This window comes from Hypanus sabinus, chromosome 19 (genome assembly GCF_030144855.1).
Source record: "Hypanus sabinus isolate sHypSab1 chromosome 19, sHypSab1.hap1, whole genome shotgun sequence".
Lineage (NCBI taxonomy): Eukaryota > Metazoa > Chordata > Chondrichthyes > Myliobatiformes > Dasyatidae > Hypanus > Hypanus sabinus.
This window is the reverse complement of record NC_082724.1, coordinates 25062650-25083352: the sequence shown is the minus strand read 5'-3', so window position 1 is coordinate 25083352 and position 20703 is coordinate 25062650. Positions and strand designations below refer to the sequence as shown.

At 40.3% G+C, this 20703-nt stretch overlaps 2 protein-coding genes across 3 annotated transcripts in view; both read left to right on the top strand.

Annotated features, from left to right (window-relative positions):
* The window catches only part of LOC132377827 (protein FAM107B-like), a 50237-nt gene extending 42131 nt beyond the window's left edge, over positions 1-8106 (top strand). Inside the window, exons 3-4 of the mRNA XM_059944228.1 lie at positions 504-660; positions 6033-8106. Coding sequence (XP_059800211.1) covers positions 504-660; positions 6033-6149 — 274 coding nt within the window. The 3' untranslated portion in view covers positions 6150-8106. The remainder of the gene's footprint in view (positions 1-503; positions 661-6032) is intronic.
* A 1910-nt stretch (positions 8107-10016) lies between these two features.
* The window catches only part of LOC132377824 (peroxisomal acyl-coenzyme A oxidase 2-like), a 46015-nt gene continuing 35328 nt past the window's right edge, over positions 10017-20703 (top strand). The window contains exons 1-4 of one of the 2 annotated variants that reach the window (XM_059944225.1): positions 10017-10223; positions 13384-13546; positions 19853-20007; positions 20551-20658. In XM_059944225.1, coding sequence (XP_059800208.1) covers positions 10088-10223; positions 13384-13546; positions 19853-20007; positions 20551-20658 — 562 coding nt within the window. In that variant the 5' untranslated portion in view covers positions 10017-10087. The remainder of the gene's footprint in view (positions 10224-13383; positions 13547-19852; positions 20008-20550; positions 20659-20703) is intronic. The other variant, XM_059944226.1, reaches the window with a different exon arrangement.

Sequence of the window (20703 nt, the reverse complement as noted above, 5' to 3'; positions counted from 1 at the left end):
TTCAGAGTTGGCCCAAATAGTGGCTGTCCCAATTAACCAATAGCCCAGTTAACCAGAATCGGTATTACAAAGTAAATAAAGTGCAAAAAAATGAATAATCAATAATCATGGACCTTTCAGAAATATGATGGCATTTTACTCTGTAGTGAAAGGGTATTTCTGCTGGCCACACCGGGTTTCCTTGTTAGAATGTGTATGTGGCAGAAGTTCTTTCAACTTTGCATAGTAATAACGCCCAACATTGACAATTAAAACTGGAATTTTTAAGCCATTAACTTTGCTCTCTCTGTCATGCATTTCATAGAAGGGTATGTCTTTGTTTGGGAATCATTATTCAGTGACTCACAATTCATGTATGTAGTTGTGTACTCTGAAATTTACTGAAGAGTTATCAACTCCAGATTCCCATACTTGTACTTCCTACCGTGGGGAAAATTGGCTTTAATTTTCTACATGCAAGTCACAGAAGATCATTGAGTTAAAACGTTTTACTTCTCTTGTAGAGGTTTAGGTTCTGAAAACAAACCAGAGTTACAACGAGTGCTGGAATACAGGCGGCGAGATCAGCTCATTCGGCAACGGAAAGAGGAAGAAGAGGCACAGAAAATTAAATCTCCGTTTGAACTTCAACTCCAGAAGAGACATCAAAGGCTGGAACAGGTCTGAAGTGCCAAAAAATTTATTTTTAAATGTTAAGAGAATCAAGGGTAATAAGGATATTGAAGGAAAGTGATGCTGAGGTTTGTCATAATTTTATTGAAAGACATAATGGGTGCAAGGGACCGATCAATCTTTCCTGCTTCTTGCATACACTGTGGGTAAAGTAAGTTTTACCTTGAACTCATCCCAAAGCACCTAATATGGCAGTTAACATACAAAATGCTGGAGGAACTCAGCAGACCAGGCAGCATCTACAGAAAAGAGTAAACAGTCAACATTTCAGGCCGAGACCCTACATCAGAACCGGAGAAAAGACAAGGAGTCAGGGTAAGAAGGTGGGGGAAGGGGAGGAGGAAGTACAAGGTAGTCGGTGATTGGTGAAACGTGGAGGGGTGAAATAGAGAGCTGGGAAGTTGATTGGTGAAAGAGATGGAGAAGCAGAAATCTGATAGGAGAGGACAGAAGGCCATGGAAGGAAGTGAAGGAGGCAGAGCGCCAGAGGGAGGTGATGGGCAGGAAATTAGATGAGGAAAGAGAAGGAAGTAGGAATGGGGAATGCTGAATGGAGAGGGCCATTACCAGAAGTTCAAGAAATCAATGTTCATGCCATCAGGTTGGAGGCTACCCAGACGAAATATAAGGTGTTGCTCCTCCAACCTGAGTGTGGCTTCATTGCAGCAGTAGAGGTGGCCATGGACTGGCATGTTGGAGTGGGAAGTGGAATAAAAATGGGTGGACACCAGGAGATTCCGCTTTTTCTTAGTGGACAGAGCATAGGTGCTCGGCAAAGCAGTCAACTTCGGGTCTCATCAATATACAGGAGGCTACATTGGGAGCACTGGATACAGTACCACTTTGCCAAGCACCTATGCTCAAGTATGGGTGATTTAAAAAGGCTTTATTCCTCCCTGTGATAAGGAGGTTGAAAAATTTGCCCAACAGAGGGGCATGCAGCAAAGACTTGGCAGCCGACCTCTAATTGGCCGCAAATGCTAAGGGGCAAAAGGATGATTTCCCCCATGGTCTTCTCCAGGAAGATGACTATACGATAGTTGTGTTATTCATAATTCAGTCAGCTCTATCACTAGTAGCCTTCGCAAGCCAGCCTGCTGCAGGAAAGTGATCTCCATCTTGAGTACAAACATTGACCTTAATAGTTTCTTGAAATGATCAACATAAGAAACAGAATGCATTGCAAATACTCATCAGACAATAAGCATCTGTGGAGAGAATTATTTCCGATCAAGGACCCTGCTCTGAGGAAGGGTCCTTGTCTTTAACTCTTGTCTCCACAGATGCTGCCTAACCTGCTGAGTACTTTATAGACTCATCAAATCATTGCGTCATGGAGTAGGCCCCCTCAGTTCAATCCGTTCATACAAATCAAAACACCAACCCACACGAATGCAATTTGTCTGCATTTGGCCCACATACTTCTAAGCCTTTCATATCCTAGTACCTGTGCAAATGTCTTTTAAGTGGTGTAAGTTTACCTGCCTCTACCAGTTCCCCTGGTAGCTCATTCCAGATACTCGCCATCCCCTGTGTGGAAAGCTTGCCTCTCAGATCTCCTTTAATTTTTTTTCCTTCACGCCTTAAAACTATGGACACTAGTCTTAGGATCCTCTATCCTGGGGAAAATACTGTGCTAAAGTTCAAAGTAAATCTATTATCAAAGTACATACATGTCACCATATAGTACCTTGAGGTTAATTTTCCTGTAGACATTCACATTAAATATGAAGAAACACAATAGAATCACCAAAGAAACACCATACATAACAAACAGCCAGTATGCAAAAGACAACAAGAGGTGTAAGTACAAAAAAAAATGCAATAAATATTGAGAGCAAGAGTTGTACAGTCTTTAAAAATGTGTCCATAGGTTGTGGAATCAGTTGGTGGAGTAAAGTTATCCATTCTGGCTCAAGAGCCTGACGGTTGTAGGGTATTAACTGATGGCGTGGCACTTGAGGCTTCAGTAGCTCCTTCCAAATGGGGGCAGCGTGAGGAGAGCGTGGCCTGGATGATGGATGCTGCTTGTAGATGTGCTCAGTGGTGGGGGTGGTCTTTACCTATGATGGTACTCTCTGCTGCACATCTATAGGAGTCTGTCAAATGGCAGGCCAAATGTTCGCATACTTCTAAAAAGAAAACGTAGAGACGTTGCCATGCTTTCTTTGTAAAGACACTAGCATGTTGGGTTCAAGACAGATCCTCTGAAAGATAACGCTGCGGGATTTAAAGTTTAAAGTCTCCACCTCTGATCCCCTGACGGGACTGGCTCATGGATATCCAGTTTCCTCCTCCTGTAGTCAGTAATCATCTGCTTGGTCCTGCTGACATTGAGTGCAGGGTTGTTGTTTTGGCACCATTCAGCCAGATTTTCGATTCCCCTGAATTGGCCAATAACAGTGGTGTCATCAGCAAATTTAAGTATGGCATTGGAGCTGTCCCTGGCCTCACAGTCGTAAGTGTATATCAATTACAGCAGGGGGCTAAGCACACTGACTTGTGGTGCACCTGTCCAGATGGAGATTATGGAGGAGATGTTGTTACCAATCTGAATTTTTTTCTAGCTTAATCAGATCTTTCTTAAAGTATGGTGCCCAAAACTGTACACACTATTGTAGGAGTGGCCTAACCAAAGATTTCTACAGCTGTAACTTGATGCCCCAAATTCTATACTCAGCCAATGAAGGCAAGCATACCATATGTAGCCTCTAACACCTTGCCAACTTTGCGTTGCCACTTTCAGGGAACCATGTACTTGTGCCCCAAGGTTCCACTATCTAGTAACATTTCCCCAACACCCTGCCATCACTGTGTAGCCCTGCTCTGAGTTAAATTTCCAAACGACATAATTTTGCACTTAACTGAATTAAATTCCATCAACCATTCCTTTGTCTGCTTTCCCAGTTTCTCTAGGTCCTGAAGTTACCTAGAACAATCTTTTTCAATATACCAAAAAAATTGGTGTTACCCATAAATTTAGTAATCGTGTGTCTAACATTCTCTTCAAATTATTAATTTATAATGAATTATAAAGGATGCAGCACTAATCTATATGGTATGCCATGATTGCAGATCCCCCATTGGAAAAGCAACCCCACCCCCACCACCACTACCACCCTAAACCAACTTTATATCAGTTTTGCTATCTCAGCCCTTCTGGACCATCTTATCATCTGGAAACCTTGTCAAAGGCCTTGCTGTACTCCATGAAGACACTATCCACTGTCCCCATCAACCTTTCCTGCTTTATGACCGTTAACGCCCCCTCCTTAATGTTAATATGCTTCAGCATTCACTTCTTTCGAACCCTTTAGTTACCATGTTCCTTCCCCACAATAAATACAGATATGGTATTCATTTAAGACCTACTTCACAAAATTTTCATTGCTCCACACCCTCTTTCTAGTACCATTTTACTCTTAATATGATTATAGATTCTTTTAGCATTCTCCTACTGTATCTGAACTACCAGGGATATCTCATGGTCTCTTTTAGTCTTCCTAATTTCCTTCTGAAGTGTAGTCTTACATCCTTTATACTCTTTATGGGATTTGATTGATCTTGACTGCCTATTTCTGACATGTGCTTCCTTTCTCCTGAAGGACTTTAATATACTTCATCAGCTATGGTTTTCCAATTCTGTTAGCCTTGCTCTTCCATCTAACAGGAAGATGCTGGTCCTGAATTCTTTATATCTCACCTTTAAAAGCCTCCTTTTACCTGAGAAGGTACATGTCCTCTTGCCGACATATCCTTTTACCTGGAAAGCCTGTCCCAATCAGCCTTTGCAAGTTTCTATCTAATGCCATCCAAATTAGCCTTGCCTCAATTCAGGCCTTTAACTTGTGGGCCAAAACTCTCCTGAAATTAAAAGTAGTATGGTCTATGGTCCCAAAGTACTCTCCCACCAATGGATCAGCCACTTGCATGGCCTCATTTCCTCAAGAAGAGATTGAGTATAGTCCTTTCTCTAGTTGAGCCATTGCATCAGAAAATGTTCCTGGACAAATTCAACAAATTCTGTCACATCAAATCTCTTTGTAATCCATTCTGTTCTTAATTTGGATTTTGAACCTTTGCAATTTTGTTCACTTTTCAACATGAAAAGGAATGCTGATCAATCTGCATGTGATTCTTTGACATAACTAAAAAGGAACCCATGTTGGTTCCAGGGTTACTCTTACCCAGCTGTGTATCACTGTGGTCCTCACTCAAAGTCAAGCCTATTAACGGGACAAGTCATGTCCGAGGATTGTGGTAGAAGTGTCTTGTAATTTTTCCGTTAAGATCCTTTAATACATATGTTTTACATCTCAAAGATGAAAAAGATACTTTATGAATTTCTCCCAAAGTCCACCCTCTCCTATCAGATTCCTTCTAGATGTTTACCTTTTCCACCTATCATCTCCCAGCTTCTTCCTTCATTCCCTTTCTCCCACCCACCTGGATTCACCAATCCCCTTCTAGCAATACTAAATCCACCCCCGCCATCCACCTTCGTATTCTGGCATCCTTCCCCTTCCTTATCATTTTCGGCCTAAAACATCGACTGTTTATTCACTTCCATAGATAATGCCTGATCATCCTGAGTTCCTCCAACTTTGTGTGTGTCGCTCTGGATTTCCAGCATCTGCAGAATCTCTTGTGTTTACCATATGAATTTGTTTATTTTTTCCTACAGTAAAGTATTTTGGTGAGTCTTCCAGAGAGCATTGTAAGATAACAGCATAATGTGAGTCTAGTATTGCATGAAGTTGAAGTAACACTTCCATTTCTTGAGAAAACTGTAGATCAGAGCTAGATATAATGAAGTTAATTTCACCAATTCCTATGGTGCTCTTCCATCTTGTGTTTCAAACTTGTCATACACGTACCTGCAGAAACAACAAGAACTGATCAAACATTTTGGAAAAATGAAGTCACTGAGAAACTTCCTGAAATCTTGGGCATTGCCTAAAAAACATGAATTTAAAAGTGTGATTAAACATTAGAAAACTTTATTCTAAAATAATCTAGAAATTAATCTAACATTTTCCACTTCTGCCACTAGGTAAAGTGTAAATATCACTAAGAATTCAGATTCTGGGAGAGGTAGAAGTGGGTTGTGGACTCAAATTTTCAATATTCCCCTAAGCAACAGGACAATATCTCACTCAGGCTGTAACAATCTTATCTTTGCCATATCCCAATTGCTACCTGATTTTAATAGCGACATCATCATCATTAATCTATAGGCAACCTTTGTACTTCCACTGTGCAACTTAGGCAACATGTTATGGTTAACCTAACATGTTCAAGTGTGGAAACTATTGTGGAAAACTTTTGCATGTACTAAATGGTGAAATTGTATCTTTCAGTTGGAAAGGGAACAGGAGAGGAGTGGAGAAGAACAAGAAAATGCTCCTGAATTCATCAAAGTCAAAGAAAACTTGCGGAGAACATCCACATTCAGTACTGAGAAGAAGGCTGGCTAGTATAGAGAGTTCCCTTCTCAATGGCCTTTTACTGGTTGATAATGCTAGGTACCAGTTCTACTTGACTGATTTGCTATGCCATCACTATAGAGTTCATTTAATGTTCTTGTCTTTCTTATGAGGAAAATGAAAACTGTTCTATTCTGCTCTGAATGGATGGCCAGTCTTTTCCAGACGTTAAGAATGTTTGTTTTGTAGGGCTCACCAAACTTGATCAGTAGGTGAGAACATGAAAGTACTACTTAACGTGAATATGCCAGTTTGAATAAAAAGAAATATAACAAGAATCCAGTGAATCTGGACGATGAATTGAAATGACAAAGTGACCTATCAGCATACCTTAAATTTATTACCCCTGACTAAAATGGAACATCAAGCTCATTATTCTTTCATGCATTCCATGTAATGATTCAAAGCGTAAAGAAGGTGTTTCATGGTATTTTGCGTAAAAGATTATCTGCTTGTAACTGCAGCAGCAGTGATTCTTTTTAATGAAATGAACTTAAAGTCAAATATTCCCTTTGACAGGTGAGATTTGATGGTGACAGTTATTGTCATGTGATATTTGACTTTTATCTCAGAGGAAGAGCCTTTTGCTTGTGTTGATGTTTGGTCAAACATTTGACTGCTATGCATTATTTTTTGTTACAGCTGTATTTGAATTAAAATGTTGCTAATTGAAGATTGTTGTAAATGCTACATGGATATTGTTAATTTTAATCTACAAAACTTAACAGTAAAATAAGTGGTGGCTGTTGGTATTTTATGGATTGTCTGATTATGTATGTATACAGTCAACAGCTGAAATAGCCAGAATCTGCTGGGAAGATTTGGAATTGTTGACTGTTGATATTTTTTTAGGAATTAAATTTAGATTGCACAATACCTAACAATCCAGAAAATATATCATAATTTTCAATACATTTACTATCTACCTATAGTAATAGATGTATAAGATAACTCCTGTATTGAGAATCTTGGTGTGTTTTTTTTCTGATATAATACTATGGGATAAAGAAATTAATAGGGTCTGCACAATTAAAACTTTTATAGTAAACAAAGGAACCACTGACCAAAACCTTTAAAACTTCGTTCTGTCTTGCTGACAGCACATTTCATTCTAGAATAATTCTATTAAGCGCTTATAAATCTATTACTAAAAGCAGATATATTTTGAAGTTACCTGTACCAGAGCCTTAGAAAATCACTATAATTAGCCTTACAGAATGTGTGGGCAGCATAGAGAAGAATTTTGTGTAGTACAAGAAAAGCAATGACTACTACTTTAAAGATAAATGCTATGTAAACAAAATCAATTCACAATTTATTTTATGTTCATTCTGTCATTTACACTTCAAAATGCTGATTTATTTTATACTTATTAATGTCCAGGTGTTGGAAACTGCTTACTATAGTTAATTATGAATGTAATTCTGAAAGCTTTTAACTTCATTTGAAAAGATTGTCACTCTCTCAATTTTGTTTGCCATGTATTCAATTCACCTAGTACTGGAAAGAAAGAGTTTCTGGTATTTTGTGACCAGAATTGCAAAAAACAATTGCAATGTGGCTGCTAAAATGACAAATCATATTGTTTGTAATGACAACAGCTGTCTGTATGTTTTGTAAATGATGCTTTTGAAATGTTACTGAGAAAATGTCTACGGTTGCATAAGTTATACTTATCACCACAGTAAAATGAATTTACACATCTGATTAGATTTAGTGTTGGATTGCACATTCTGAAAGTTTATTTTCTTTCACTTTTACTCATAATTTGAGAAATTGTTACTTTTCTACATGTACATAAAATTCAAGCTCCAGTCTGTGAATCTGTGGTAAGAGGTAATCAGTTTCATTACTGATAACAGGAGGAGATTTTGTATTCAGTTGGATTGTTGCCATCTATAGGTTTGTGAAATTGTAACAGCTTTGAAATTAAAAACTGCTTATTTTATCCTGTGGAAATTTCTAGCGCTTCAAAAATTGAATGCTTAGGTTTTGCATTTTGTAGCTCAAGTAGATTTTTTTGCATACATTATTTACATACCAAACATCTTTGATTAATGTTAGTGGTGTTAATGTAAATTACATTGCAAAATTCAAAGTAGCCAAGGAAGATTTATCATTAACGACAATTCTGCCATGGGACCAGGCTGGGTAACCAATTGGTGTAATCAATTCTACTGTTAACGTAGAAGATTAGCTCTTGTCTAAAAGCAAGATGCAGGCTGAATTGTTGTTCTTTGAACTTTTCAATAGTTGCTGGGCATGCAAGTGAGGGAAATAAGTTAATTTGAATTTATTTATTTAAATCTTACATCCATCTCACAATGTGAGGGAGCGAAAATCTTTGCGTTATGACTCCATCGCAATGTACAGACAGGGAATGGAACATGTTAGTGTCCGCTGACAGTAAGCACACATTCACACATTCCACAGATATGCTGTAACCATATAACAATTACAGCACGGAAATAGGCCATCTCGGTCCTTCTAGTCTGTGCCGAACGCTTATTCTCACCTAGTCCCATCAACCTGTACTCAGCCCATAACCCTCCATTCCTTTCCTGTCCATATACCTATCCAATTTTACTTTAAATGACAATATCGAACCTGCCTGTATCATTTCTACTGAATGCTGGTTCCACACATCTACCACACTCTGAATAAAGAAGATCCCCCTCATGTTACACCTAAACTTTTGCCCCCTAACTCTCAACTCATGTCCTCTTGTTTGAATCTCCCCTACTCTCAATGGAAAAAGCCTATCAATGTCAACTCTATTAACCCCCCTCATAATTTTAAATACCTCTATCAAGTCCCCCTCAACCTTCGATGCTCCAAAGAATAAAGACATAACTTGTTCAACCTTTCTCTGTAAATTAGGTGCTGAAACCCAGGTAACATTCTAGTGAATCTTCTCTGTACTTTCTCTATTTTGTTGACATCTTTCCTATAATTCTGTGACCAGAACTGTACACAATACTCCAAATACGGCCTTACCAATGCCTTGTACAATTTTAACATTACATCCAACTCCTATACTCAATGCTCTGATTTATAAAGGCCAGCATACCAAAAGCTTTCTTCACCACCCTATCCACATGAGATTCCACCTTCAAGGGAACTATGCACCATTATTCTTAGATTCTTTACTATTGTGTAGTAAGAAAGTATGAGAAAATAAATATAACAGTATGAAAATAGTTCATATCTGGCGCTGCCGCTTCATACTTCGCCTGAACGCGGATAGTCTGTGGAAATCTGAAATAATAAGACAAAACTAGCAATAATCGGCAAAATTAGGCAGCGTGTTGTAAAGGTAAATATTTACTAACTGCCACCAATCTTCCCGATAAACATACTGATGCACCATCAATAACTCACTCTGAGATGTAAAGGCGAGATATCGGCTTTTATTGACAGGAAGAAGGAACGAGCAGTGAGTGACCACCATACTACATCCTGGAGACTGAGAGGCCGGGCTCAGGCCTCGATCGCCTTTATACCGGGGTCTGTGGGGGGAGCCGCAGGAGCAGTCAGCAGAGGGAGTGTCCAGACAGGTATATGTAGTTCACCACACATACTGGACTATGCACCTTCGATAAGAGCTAGCAAACTTTCACTGGATTGCACAACAGTATGCTTTGCGCAAACATTCACTCTAAACAATTTGAATTTATTTTCAGGAATAATTATTTGGTGAAATCCATATAATTTTAAAATAAAAAATTTAAATTTGTTACGGGAACATGACTTTTTCCTCGTAAGTAATATTTCGCGCACAGCGAGCAAACAGTTTATGCAGCCGGCTGTGAAATCTTGGGAACGTCCCCATTGGATGAGAATTGATTGACAGTGGAACCAGCCAATTGGCATGGTAATTGGACGGAGCGCTCGGCCACCGGTGGGAGACGACCCCGAGAGCAGGCGACATGTGGACCGAGTCCGTGTGCGGAGCGGTCAATCCGGACATTGACAGCGAGCGGAAAGCCGCCTCGTTCGACGTGGAGAAGCTGGTGAACTTTCTGGATGGCGGCGCCGAGCGGACGCGCATTCGGAGGTCTGTGGGTGAGTCCGTGTTGGCACTCGCCCGTCGCCACTGACTCCCCGGCCTGGAGGCCGGCACACACACACACACATGAGCTGCGAGAAAAAACTCAGCACTTCAGGCAGCGACTGCTGTTCGGTCGTTCAATAACAACATCCATTATCCAGGCCTCTCTCCGTTAACATTTGATGCCCGGAATATCTTATATCTTTAATATTTTAATATCTTTTGTCATTGATAGTTTTGATTGATTCTCTGGTATTTCTCTGTGAATGCATGCAAAAAATGAAGCTCGGGGTTGTATTTTTAATAAGTTTACTCTGAACTTTGAACATAGTATCTCTGCTGCGAATTTAATGAGCAAATGAGAAACTGTGTCCTCTAGTGTGGTAAATTCCAAGAAAATCCCTCTCAGCAAAATCAGAGTCGGGCTTGTTATAACTGACATAATGTGAAATTTGTAGCAGCAGTACTGAATAAGACATTTTAAATAATACTGTAATTACAGAAATAGTGCAAAAGATTAATTCTGAGGCAGCGTTCATAGATCCTTCAGAAATCTGACGGGGGGAAACTTAATAAAACATTGAGTGTGGATCTTAAAGCTCACCTACCTCCTGCCTGATAGCAGTAGCATGAAGTCTGTAATATTTTTTCTTGGAGCAGTGGAGGCCACAAAGATCATGGGTGCATAGATAATAATCTACCAGAATTCTCCGGAATCTAGACATCCAAAAGGATTTTTTAGATTTGTTTTTCAGTGGAGGCTGAGCCAACATTTAATTGCCAATCCTTAATGGTGAAAGAAGCCAAGTTAGGATGGTGCATAGCTTGGAGGACATCTCCAGGCTGTGGTGTTCCCATGTTTTTGCTCCCGTGTCCCTGGAAATAGTTGAGTTTGGAATGTGTTGTCGAAGGAATTTTGGTGAATTACTGAGTGAGTGAAGGTCTCTGTCAGTCAGAGTTGACAATGGATGTCGCATCCTAGCTGTCTAGATACGCCGGCCCAGGCAATACAATTTAGTGAGCCCATGCAATCATCTCCCCTCTCCACACATCTGATGAACCCAAAGGAACGGCACGGACTGATACAGTTTGGCACCAGCAGCATCGCAGGAGTTGCCAGTCAGCATTGACTCAATGTAGGGACTCCAGCTCTGGATTTTTCCCTCAGGGTTTACTCCCGAAGCCTTTCCCGTGAGTAGGTATAGCTGCCTGGCAGCGGAGGCTTGAAATCAGAGTATTCCTTCTCCTAGATGAGCAGCCAACCATGGCTGGCCAGCCAAATCTGCCCAAAGCGAGTGGTTTTAAGGCAACAGTAGCCTGCTTTTACCCCTTCTCCTGTCAGTAGAAATAGTTCTGCCAGGCTTAGTGGATAAGCCACATATGAAGACCAGGAGCTGGACTTGGTTGTCAGAGGCTATTTGAGGCACATGCCATTGGAAGCATGTAATAGGTAGTGGGAGCTTGTCCCCATGACCTCCCCCGGCTATAACAACCCTAAGGAGCCATATAGAGGGTACAAAACACTTCGACAGTGCCTCAGTGGTGGGGTGAGTGAATGAGTTGATATGGTGTACACTAAGTGAGCCGCCCCATCTTGTATGGTTTTGAGCTTCTTGAATATATGAGTGAACAAAATGGTAGTGCCTATAGTATAAAGTGGGAACACTTGGAAGGAAGAGTGAAGAAATATTTTTAGTTTAATAAAGTGAGGTCAATGAATGAAGTACAAAGTTAGTATGCTGATTCAGCAAGTAATTCGGAAGGCTAATGGAATGTCTGCATTTACTGCAAAAGTAGGGAATTTTGATGCAGTTTTAGAGTGTTTGGTGAAACGTCATCTGGAGTACTGTGTTTAATTTTGAGATCCATGTTTAAAGAATAATATACTTGAGTGGAGACAGTGCATAGTGGGTTCATTAGATCAATACTTTGGAAGAAGGGGTTAGCATCAGAAACATTGAGCAAAATGGTATTTTGAGCTTAGAAAATTGAGAGGTGATTTTATTGGAGGGGAACTGACAGAGGTATTGAGAGGATTTTTTCCCCCTGGTATTTTCATCTTGAAGTAGGGTGCATTTTTTCGGAATAGGCTTTCACACATTCGAGATGCATTTGAAAAGAATCTATTACAGTTATTAGAAAGGCTGGAAATAGCAGGTCAGGCAGCATCTGTGGAAAAAGAAAATGAGTTAAAATTCAAATAGAAGACACTTTGTTGTGCCTGAATGTTCTCCAGATCTTGCTGCTTCCAGACACAGATTTCTTCTTTTTCTGAGAAATTGCAAATAAAATTGAATGTTACAGTCATAAGTGAACATCCCAATTTTTGTACGTATTTGGGCAACACAAACTATACCAGCATTTATTGGCCATGAACTGACCAGCTCACTAGACTATTTTATAGACCAATTAAGAGAACCGTATACCTCTGGTTATGGGTCACATATATTGCTCAAGGGAAATTATTCAGCTTTGTCTATTGGACTTTGCAGATCAGGTCAAATTCCATCAATCCTGCTACATTTAGCTGGAGATATTGGTGGACAATTGAGCAGGTTATGGGAGATGAAAAATCTCAGAACAAACCCATCTTCAATAATGGTGGAGCCTGGCATGCAAGTACAAAGACTAGGCTGAAACGCTTAGCCAGAAGTGCCAAGTTAATAATCCCTAGTTTCTCTTGATTCCATGCCATTGGTGAAGTCAGTATTCAGACAATTCATCTCATGGCACATGAAACAAATAAATGCTTGGGAACATTGGATACAGAGCATAGGATCCAGGGGCAGGCAACATCCACTCTAATGCTGAAGAGCAGAGCTTTGGGACTTACAGTGCCTCCAGCCCACCCATACAATTCAGAACACTTATCAGTTACTCACTAAAGCTACTCTGAAAGCACCTCTCAAATTTCTGACTTCCACAACCATGAAGATCATAACATTCATTCTTTGTAGTTCACACTTCCACTTCACTTCCTGTAATGTGCAATCACGATCACTTACAATGCAGGTGTTTCTATTGTAAATCTGAAACTCAGTCTGTTTTCTACAAAGTGAGTTCTACTTGCATGACTAAAGCTACGTACAAAATTTAATCTAAATTCAAAAAGGAACTTCAAATGAAATTAAATATTGTATTTTAAATCCAGAATTTTTTTCTTTGTTTTATTAGAGAGAATCATTAATAATGATCCTGTTTTCAGTCAAGAAAATCAGTATTTCTTGACACCAACTGAGCGATATGAGGCTGCTGTAAAAGCATCTGTACACCTGCATCGAAAGATTAAAGAATTAGGCTGGACAGATGATGGGCCAGAAATCCAGTTTGCTTTTAGGTAAATTTTAAAAATGTATTTTGGGTCTACTCTTGTGTTTTCTGCAGCAGATCTTCTGAAGAAGTTGTTTTTTTTCTTCATCCACCACCATATCCTCTCGTATTCGGCTGATTCCAACTCTGGAGTAAAAGATGTTTAAGTAAAAAACGGCAAGTGCTGGAAGCCTGACATAAAAAACAAATGCTGAACACATACAACAGTTCGGGTAGTATCTGTGGAAAGAGATTAATTCTTCTCCAAACTTCCTCTACATATGGTTAATTAAATTATTCAAAGCAAAATTGTACATAGTGCTTCAGGTGTGATCTCACCTGTGTAGTTATAGCAAGAGTTTTCCAGTGTTTCATTCCAATCTACTTCCACCAGAACGCAGCCTTCAATTTGCTTTCCTAATTAGAAACATAGAAAACAAACAGCACAATACAGGCCCAGAAAGCTGTGCCGAACATATCCCGACTTTAGAACTACCTAGAATTTACCCATAGCCCTCTATTTTTCTAAACTCCATGTAGCCATCCAGGAGTCTCTTAAAGGACCCTATCATTTCCGCCTCCACTGCTACTGCCAGCAGCCTGTTCCAAGCACTCACCATTCTCGATGTTTAAAAAAAACTTACCCCTGACATCTCCTCTGTACCTAGTTCCAAGCACCTTAAAACTCTGCCCTCTCGTGCTAGCCGTTTCAGTCCTGGGGAAAAGTCTCTGACTATCCACACAATCAATGCTTCTCATTATCTTGTATACCTCTATCAGGTCACCTCATCCTCAGTCACTCCAAGGAGAAAAGGCCGAGTTCACTCAATCTATTCTCATAAGGCATGCTCCCCAATCCAGGCAACGTCCTTGTAAGTCTCCTCTGCACCCTTTCTATGGTTTCCATGTCCTTCCTGTAGTGAGGCGATCAGAATTGAGCACAGTACTCCAAGTGGGGTCTGACCTGGGTCCTATAGAGCTGCAACATTACTTTTTGGCTCTTAAACTCAATTCCACGACTGATGAAGGTCAATGCACCGTTTGCCTTCTTAACCACAGAGTCAACCTGTGTTGCAGCTTTGAGTGTCCTATGGGCTCAGACCCCAAGATCCCTCTGATCCTCCACGCTTCCAAGAGTCTTACCATTAATGCTATATTCTGCCATCATAGTTGACCTACCAAAATGAACCACCTCACACTTACCTGGGTTGAACTCCATCTGCCACTTCTCAGCCCAGTTTTACATCCTATCAATGTCCGGCTGTAACCTCTGACAGCCCTCCACACTATCCACAACACCTCTAGCCTTTGTGTCATCAGCATGTTTACTAAATCATCCCTCCACTTCCTCTTGCAGGTTATTTTTAAAAATCACAAGGAGTAGATCCCTGACGCACATCCCTGGTCGCACACCTCCATGCAGAATATGGCCCATCGACATCCACACTTTGCTTTCTGTGGTCAAGCCAGTTCTGGATCCACAAAGCAATGTCCCCTTGGATCCAATGCCTCCTTACTTTCTCAATAAGCCTTGCATGGGGTAGCTTATCAAATACCTTGCTAAAATCCATATACACTACATCTATGGCTCTACCTTCATCAATATGTTTAGTCACGTCCTCAAAAAATTCAATCAGGTTTGTAAGGCATGACCTGCCTTTGACAAAGTTATCCTAATCATGCATCTCCAAATGTTCATAGATCCTGCCTCTCAGGATCTTCTCCATCAACTTAACCAACCACTGAAGTAAGACTCACTGGCTTATAATTTCCTGGGCTATCCCTCCTGCCTTTCTTGAATAAGGGATCAACATCCGCAACCCTCCAGTCCTCCGGAACCTCTCCTGTTCTCATTGTTGACGCAAAGATCATTGCCAGAGGCTCAGCGATCTCCTCCCTCACTTCCCACAGTAGCCTGGGGTACACCCTGTCCGGTCCCGGTGACTTATCCATCTGGATGCTTTCCAAAAGCTTCAGCACATCCTCTTGCTTAATATCTACATGCTCAAGCTTTTCAGTCCACTGCAACTCATCCCTACAATCACCAAGATCCTTTTCCATAGTGAATACTGAAACAAAGTATTCATTAAGTACCTCCACTATTTCTTCCAGTTCCTTACACACTTTTCCACTGTCACACTCGATTGGTCCTATTCTCTCACATCTTGTCCTGTTGCACATCACATACTTGTAGAATGCCTTGGGGTTTTCCTTATTCCTGTCTGCCAAGGCCTTCTCATGGCCTATTCTAGCTCTACTAATTTCATTCTTAAGCTCCTTCCTGCTAGCCTTATAATCTTCTAAATTCCTATCATTACCTAGTTTTTTTGTACCTTTCATAAGCTCTTTGTTTCTCCTTGACTAGATTTACAACAGCCTTTGTACACCATGGATCTTATACCCTACCATCCTTTCTGTGTCTCATTGGAATGTACCTATGCAGAACCCCACGCAAATATCCCCTGAACATTTGCCAAATTTCTTCTGTACATTTCCCCGAGAACATCTGTTTCCAATTTATGCGCCAAGTTCCTGCCTGATAGCCTCATACTTTCCTTTACTCCAATTAAACATTTCCCCTATCTTGTCTGTTCCTATCCCTCTCCAATGCTATGGTAGAGGAGATAGAATTGTGATCACTATCTCCAAAATGATCTCCTACTGAGAGACCTGACACCTGATCAGGATCATTTCCCAATACCAGACCAAGTACAGCCTCTCATCTTGTAGGCCTATCTACATATTGTGTCAAGGAACTTTCTTGAACACACCTAACAAACTCCACCCCATCTAAACCCCTCGCTCTAGGGACATGCCAATCAATATTCGTGAAGTTAAAATCTCGCACCACAACAACCCTGTTTATTATCACTCCTTTCCAGAATGTCTCCCTATCTGCTCTCCGATGTCCCTGTTACTATTGGGTGGTCTATAAAAAACACCCAGTAGAGTTATTGACCCCTTCCTATTCCTAACTTCCACCCACAGAGACTCCGTAGACAACCCCTCCATGACTTCCTCCTTTTCTGTAACCATGACACTATCTCTGATCAACATTGCCATGCCCCTACCTCTTTTGCCTCCCTCCCTATCCTTTCTGAAACATCTAAAGCCTGGCACTTGAAGTAGCCATTCCTGCCCCTGCACCATCCATGTCATCATAGCTCCAAGTGCTGATCCATGCTCTAAGCTCATCTGCTTTATTCATAATACTCTTCGCATTAAAATAGACACTTCTCAAACCATTGGTCTGAGTGCCTTTCTTCTCTATCACCTGCCTATCCTCCCTTTCGCGCTGTCTCCAAGCTTTCTATATTTGTGAGCCCCAACCTCCCTTTCCTCCATCACTTCACTCCAGTTCCTACCCCCCCCAGCAATTCTAGTTTGAATTTTCCCCAGTAGCCTTAGCAAACTTTCCCTCCAGGATGTTGGTCCCCTTTGGATCCAAGTGCAAGCTGTCCTTTTTGTACAGGTCACACCTGCCCCAGAAGAGGTCCCAACGATACAGAAATCTGAATTCCCTACCCCCTGCAGCAGTCCCTCAGCCATGTATTTATCCTCCATCTCATTCTTTTCCTACACTCACTGTCATGTGGCACAGGCAGTAATCCTGAGGTTACTACCTTTGAGGTCCTGCTTCTCAACTTCTTTCCTAACTCCCTGTAGTCTGTTTTCAAGACCTCCTCCCTTTTCCTACCTATGTCGTTGGTATCAATATGTATCACAACCTCTGGCTTTTCTCCTTCCCACTTCAAGATATCATGGACACGATCAGAAACATCCCGGACCCTGGCACCTGAGAGGCAAACTACCATCCATGTTTCTTTCCTGCGTCCAGAGAATTGCCTATCTGATTCCCTAACTATAGAGTTCCCTATCACTACTGCCTTCCTCTTTCTTTCCCTGCCCTTCTGAACCACAGGGCCAGACTCTGTGCCAGAGGCATGACCACTGTTCTTTCCCCCAATAGTACTCAAGCAGTGCTCTTAGTGTTAAGAGGGGGGGGGGGACAGCCACTGGGGTACTCTCTAGCACCTGCTTCTTGCCCTTCCCTCTCCTGACTGTTACCCACTTCTCTGTCTTCTGTGGTCCCGGGATGACTACCTGCCTATGGCTCCTCTCTATCACCTCCTCACTCTCCCTGACCAGACAAAGGTCATTGAGCTGCAGCTCCAGTTCCCTAACACAGTCTCTAAGGAGCTGCAGCTCGACGCACCTGGTGCAGATGTGGTCATCCGGGACTTTCATCTAACTTTGATTCATACACAGTGACACGCAGTTCTTAGTGTATATCAGGTTTCTTCGGGTTCTTCATTTAAACAACATCCTGTTTTTCATCTTTCTTCCTACCAAGGCAAAAAAGCTACCATTTCTGAAATAATTCAAATTTCAAAAACTGCAGGTACCAAAAGTCTAAAATAAGAGCTAAAAATGCTGGAAGCTCCTAGCATGTCAGGCAGCATGTGAGGAAAGAGAAACAGTGAACATTGCAGGCCTGAAATGCTTGTCAAATTTGGAAAGAGAAAATAATTTCCAGTAGCAAAGAAATAGGAAGGGGAATGCATAGAATAAAAGGAATATATCGGAAATGGTGAGACTAGATGAGTAAATGGAACAGCTTGAAGTGCATTTTGCTTCTCTGTATGGTGTGTTCATAATAGCAGGGCTGTGGAATGTGCCTAGAGGCCAGTTTTCCATATTGGAAGGAAAATATTGAGTGAAAGTCACAGAAATAATAGAGACAGAGGAAAAGCACTTTGGAGAATTCCATCTTGACTCCGGAAGATGGTAGGTGACATGTTGATCCTAAGGTTTGTATTGGGCCTCAGAGTGCAACGAGGTCTCAGACAGATATGTCAAATTGAGTGTTAGATGGAGAATTAAATTTGCAGGCAACATGGAGTTTTGAATCTGAGAGAAGATGTTTGGCAGAATGATCACTGAGTCTTTATACAAAATGCCCACCAGCTCTATCCTCAAGCTGTCTTTTAGGAAATGCATGAGATGCAGGATGTGTCTGCAGAAAAGAAATTTTTTTGAACTTTTAATTCATTGTTTTTATTTATTAATGTATTTTAATTTATATTTTAGTTTTTACTCACAAGAATTAAAATGTAATGTTCTACATTTTTCATATGTAAGGAAATATCTTTGGTATAAAAAAAATTGGAAGCTTAATTTGTCTCCCAGCTAAGGCTTTACCCTCAGCTTTTCCTCCTTTCTACCTCTTCATTCCTCATCTCTCCTCTAATAGATCTCCCAGAACATCCATCGGTTTTTGACTCAAGGGAAACGTTAGTCCTATTTACCCTCAATTTTATGCACTGCATTTGGCCTTGTAAATCTCAACTACCTTCTCTCCAGTCCTTCTCCAGTGCATCCACATAATTTGATCAGAATTGTACACAGTGTTGAACCTGAAGCTAAATTAGTTCTAACGTAACCTCCTTGGCAAATATAGAAATTTACATGCCTGCATTTTAAATTACTTTATTTAATTGTTCTGCTACCTTTAAGAATCCATGGAAAGTAATTAAATTAACTCTTATGAAATGATACAATCAAGAGAAAGGAAGATCAGAATTCAGCATTCGACTCAGAGTCTGAAATGCAAAGTGGGTGAGCTGAAGGACCAGTGAGTAATCGGAAAACAGATACGAAACTAAATGTGAAATCTGTTATTCACAGTAAAACAAATCTGAAGCAGGGACAGAGATCTAAGCAGATGGTTACATTCATCCAAGAGATCTGGTGGGACTGTGATTGTCTTATTTGAAAAATGACATACCTTATGGTACAGGAGCCAGCATTGCACTAAGGAATCAATCTATCGGGCTAAAATGTAATGATCTGACTTGGGAAGAATCCTAAGTGAGCTGCCAGTGTAATATATCAAACCAAGTATCTTAATTCTATAGTGGCTGTCTTAATTGCTTTTGGCATTAGCCTTCCAAGTTATTTTTAATATGAATCTGGTCTGTTCTCATCATTGATTACTTCTTAATTCTCTATTTAAAATGTTTTATTTTCTGCTAATGTTGAGTTTTAGAAGCAGAAGGATACACTTTTATGCAGAAATTTCAAGGCAAGCCTGTAATTTGAAGTAATAACCAATGGTAAAAACAGCTACTGTAGTGTATATCCAAACATCAGAGGGAACTGCCAATATGTAAATATCAATAAGCTACTGTATGTGTATATAATAAAGCACAAGCTAATGGCAAATAGTAATTTCAGTATATAATGTGTGATGAATTTGGTTTCTCACTAAAAAGAAACATTAAAACTCAGCGTTCTTATCAGTGAATATATTTGTGCTTCTACCTGGCTTTAGGACGATAGGAAACAATCTGGCTTTTAGAACCCACAGTGGTGTGTTTATGCCAACCATTATTGGACTGGGGACTGATGCACAGATCGCTAAGTGGATTCCGCTTGCTAAGAATTACCAGATTATTGGAACTTATGCTCAAACAGAGTTAGGACATGGTAAATCAACATTTTATTTTTCTAGTAATTTCCTATCATTGTTTTAATTGGTTTATATTTTCCATGATGAAATCCAGCTTCAAGACATGTCAGTATTAAATATACTGTTTTTAAAAAGCTGTAATTTTCTAATGCAAGCAGATCGTATTGTATTTAAATCTCCAGTTTTTGCATCGGAATCAATTCCCCTTTTTGGAAGAGTTTTTGAAAAGTAACGGTTATGCTTTGAAAACCATTTACAAGTTCGGTTAAAGGCATTGTGTATCAGTCATTGATATTTGGCTGGTTAACATATTGAGGAAGTTGGATACTTATTCTGCTTTAGTTGTGTCAGCATATCTTTTTGGTTTAGGATATTTGAATTAATCAGAGCCTCTTGCGCAGCCTGTTAACAGAATGCGACAGTGCAAACTAGCCAATGTTGTAATATGTGCATTTTGTGCATAGATATACAACACCTAAAAAGAACTAATCAATCTTTTGCTTCCAACTGTATTACTCAATATTTACATTCACTATTTGAATGTTCCTATTTACTTTAAGGCACAAATCTTCGGGGTCTAGAAACAACAGCGACCTTTGACACTTCCCGCCAGGATTTTCTGCTGAACACACCCAAAATATCCTCAATAAAGTGGTGGCCTGGTGACTGTGAGCCTCTAAAATATTCATATACTAGTATTATGTTATTGCTTC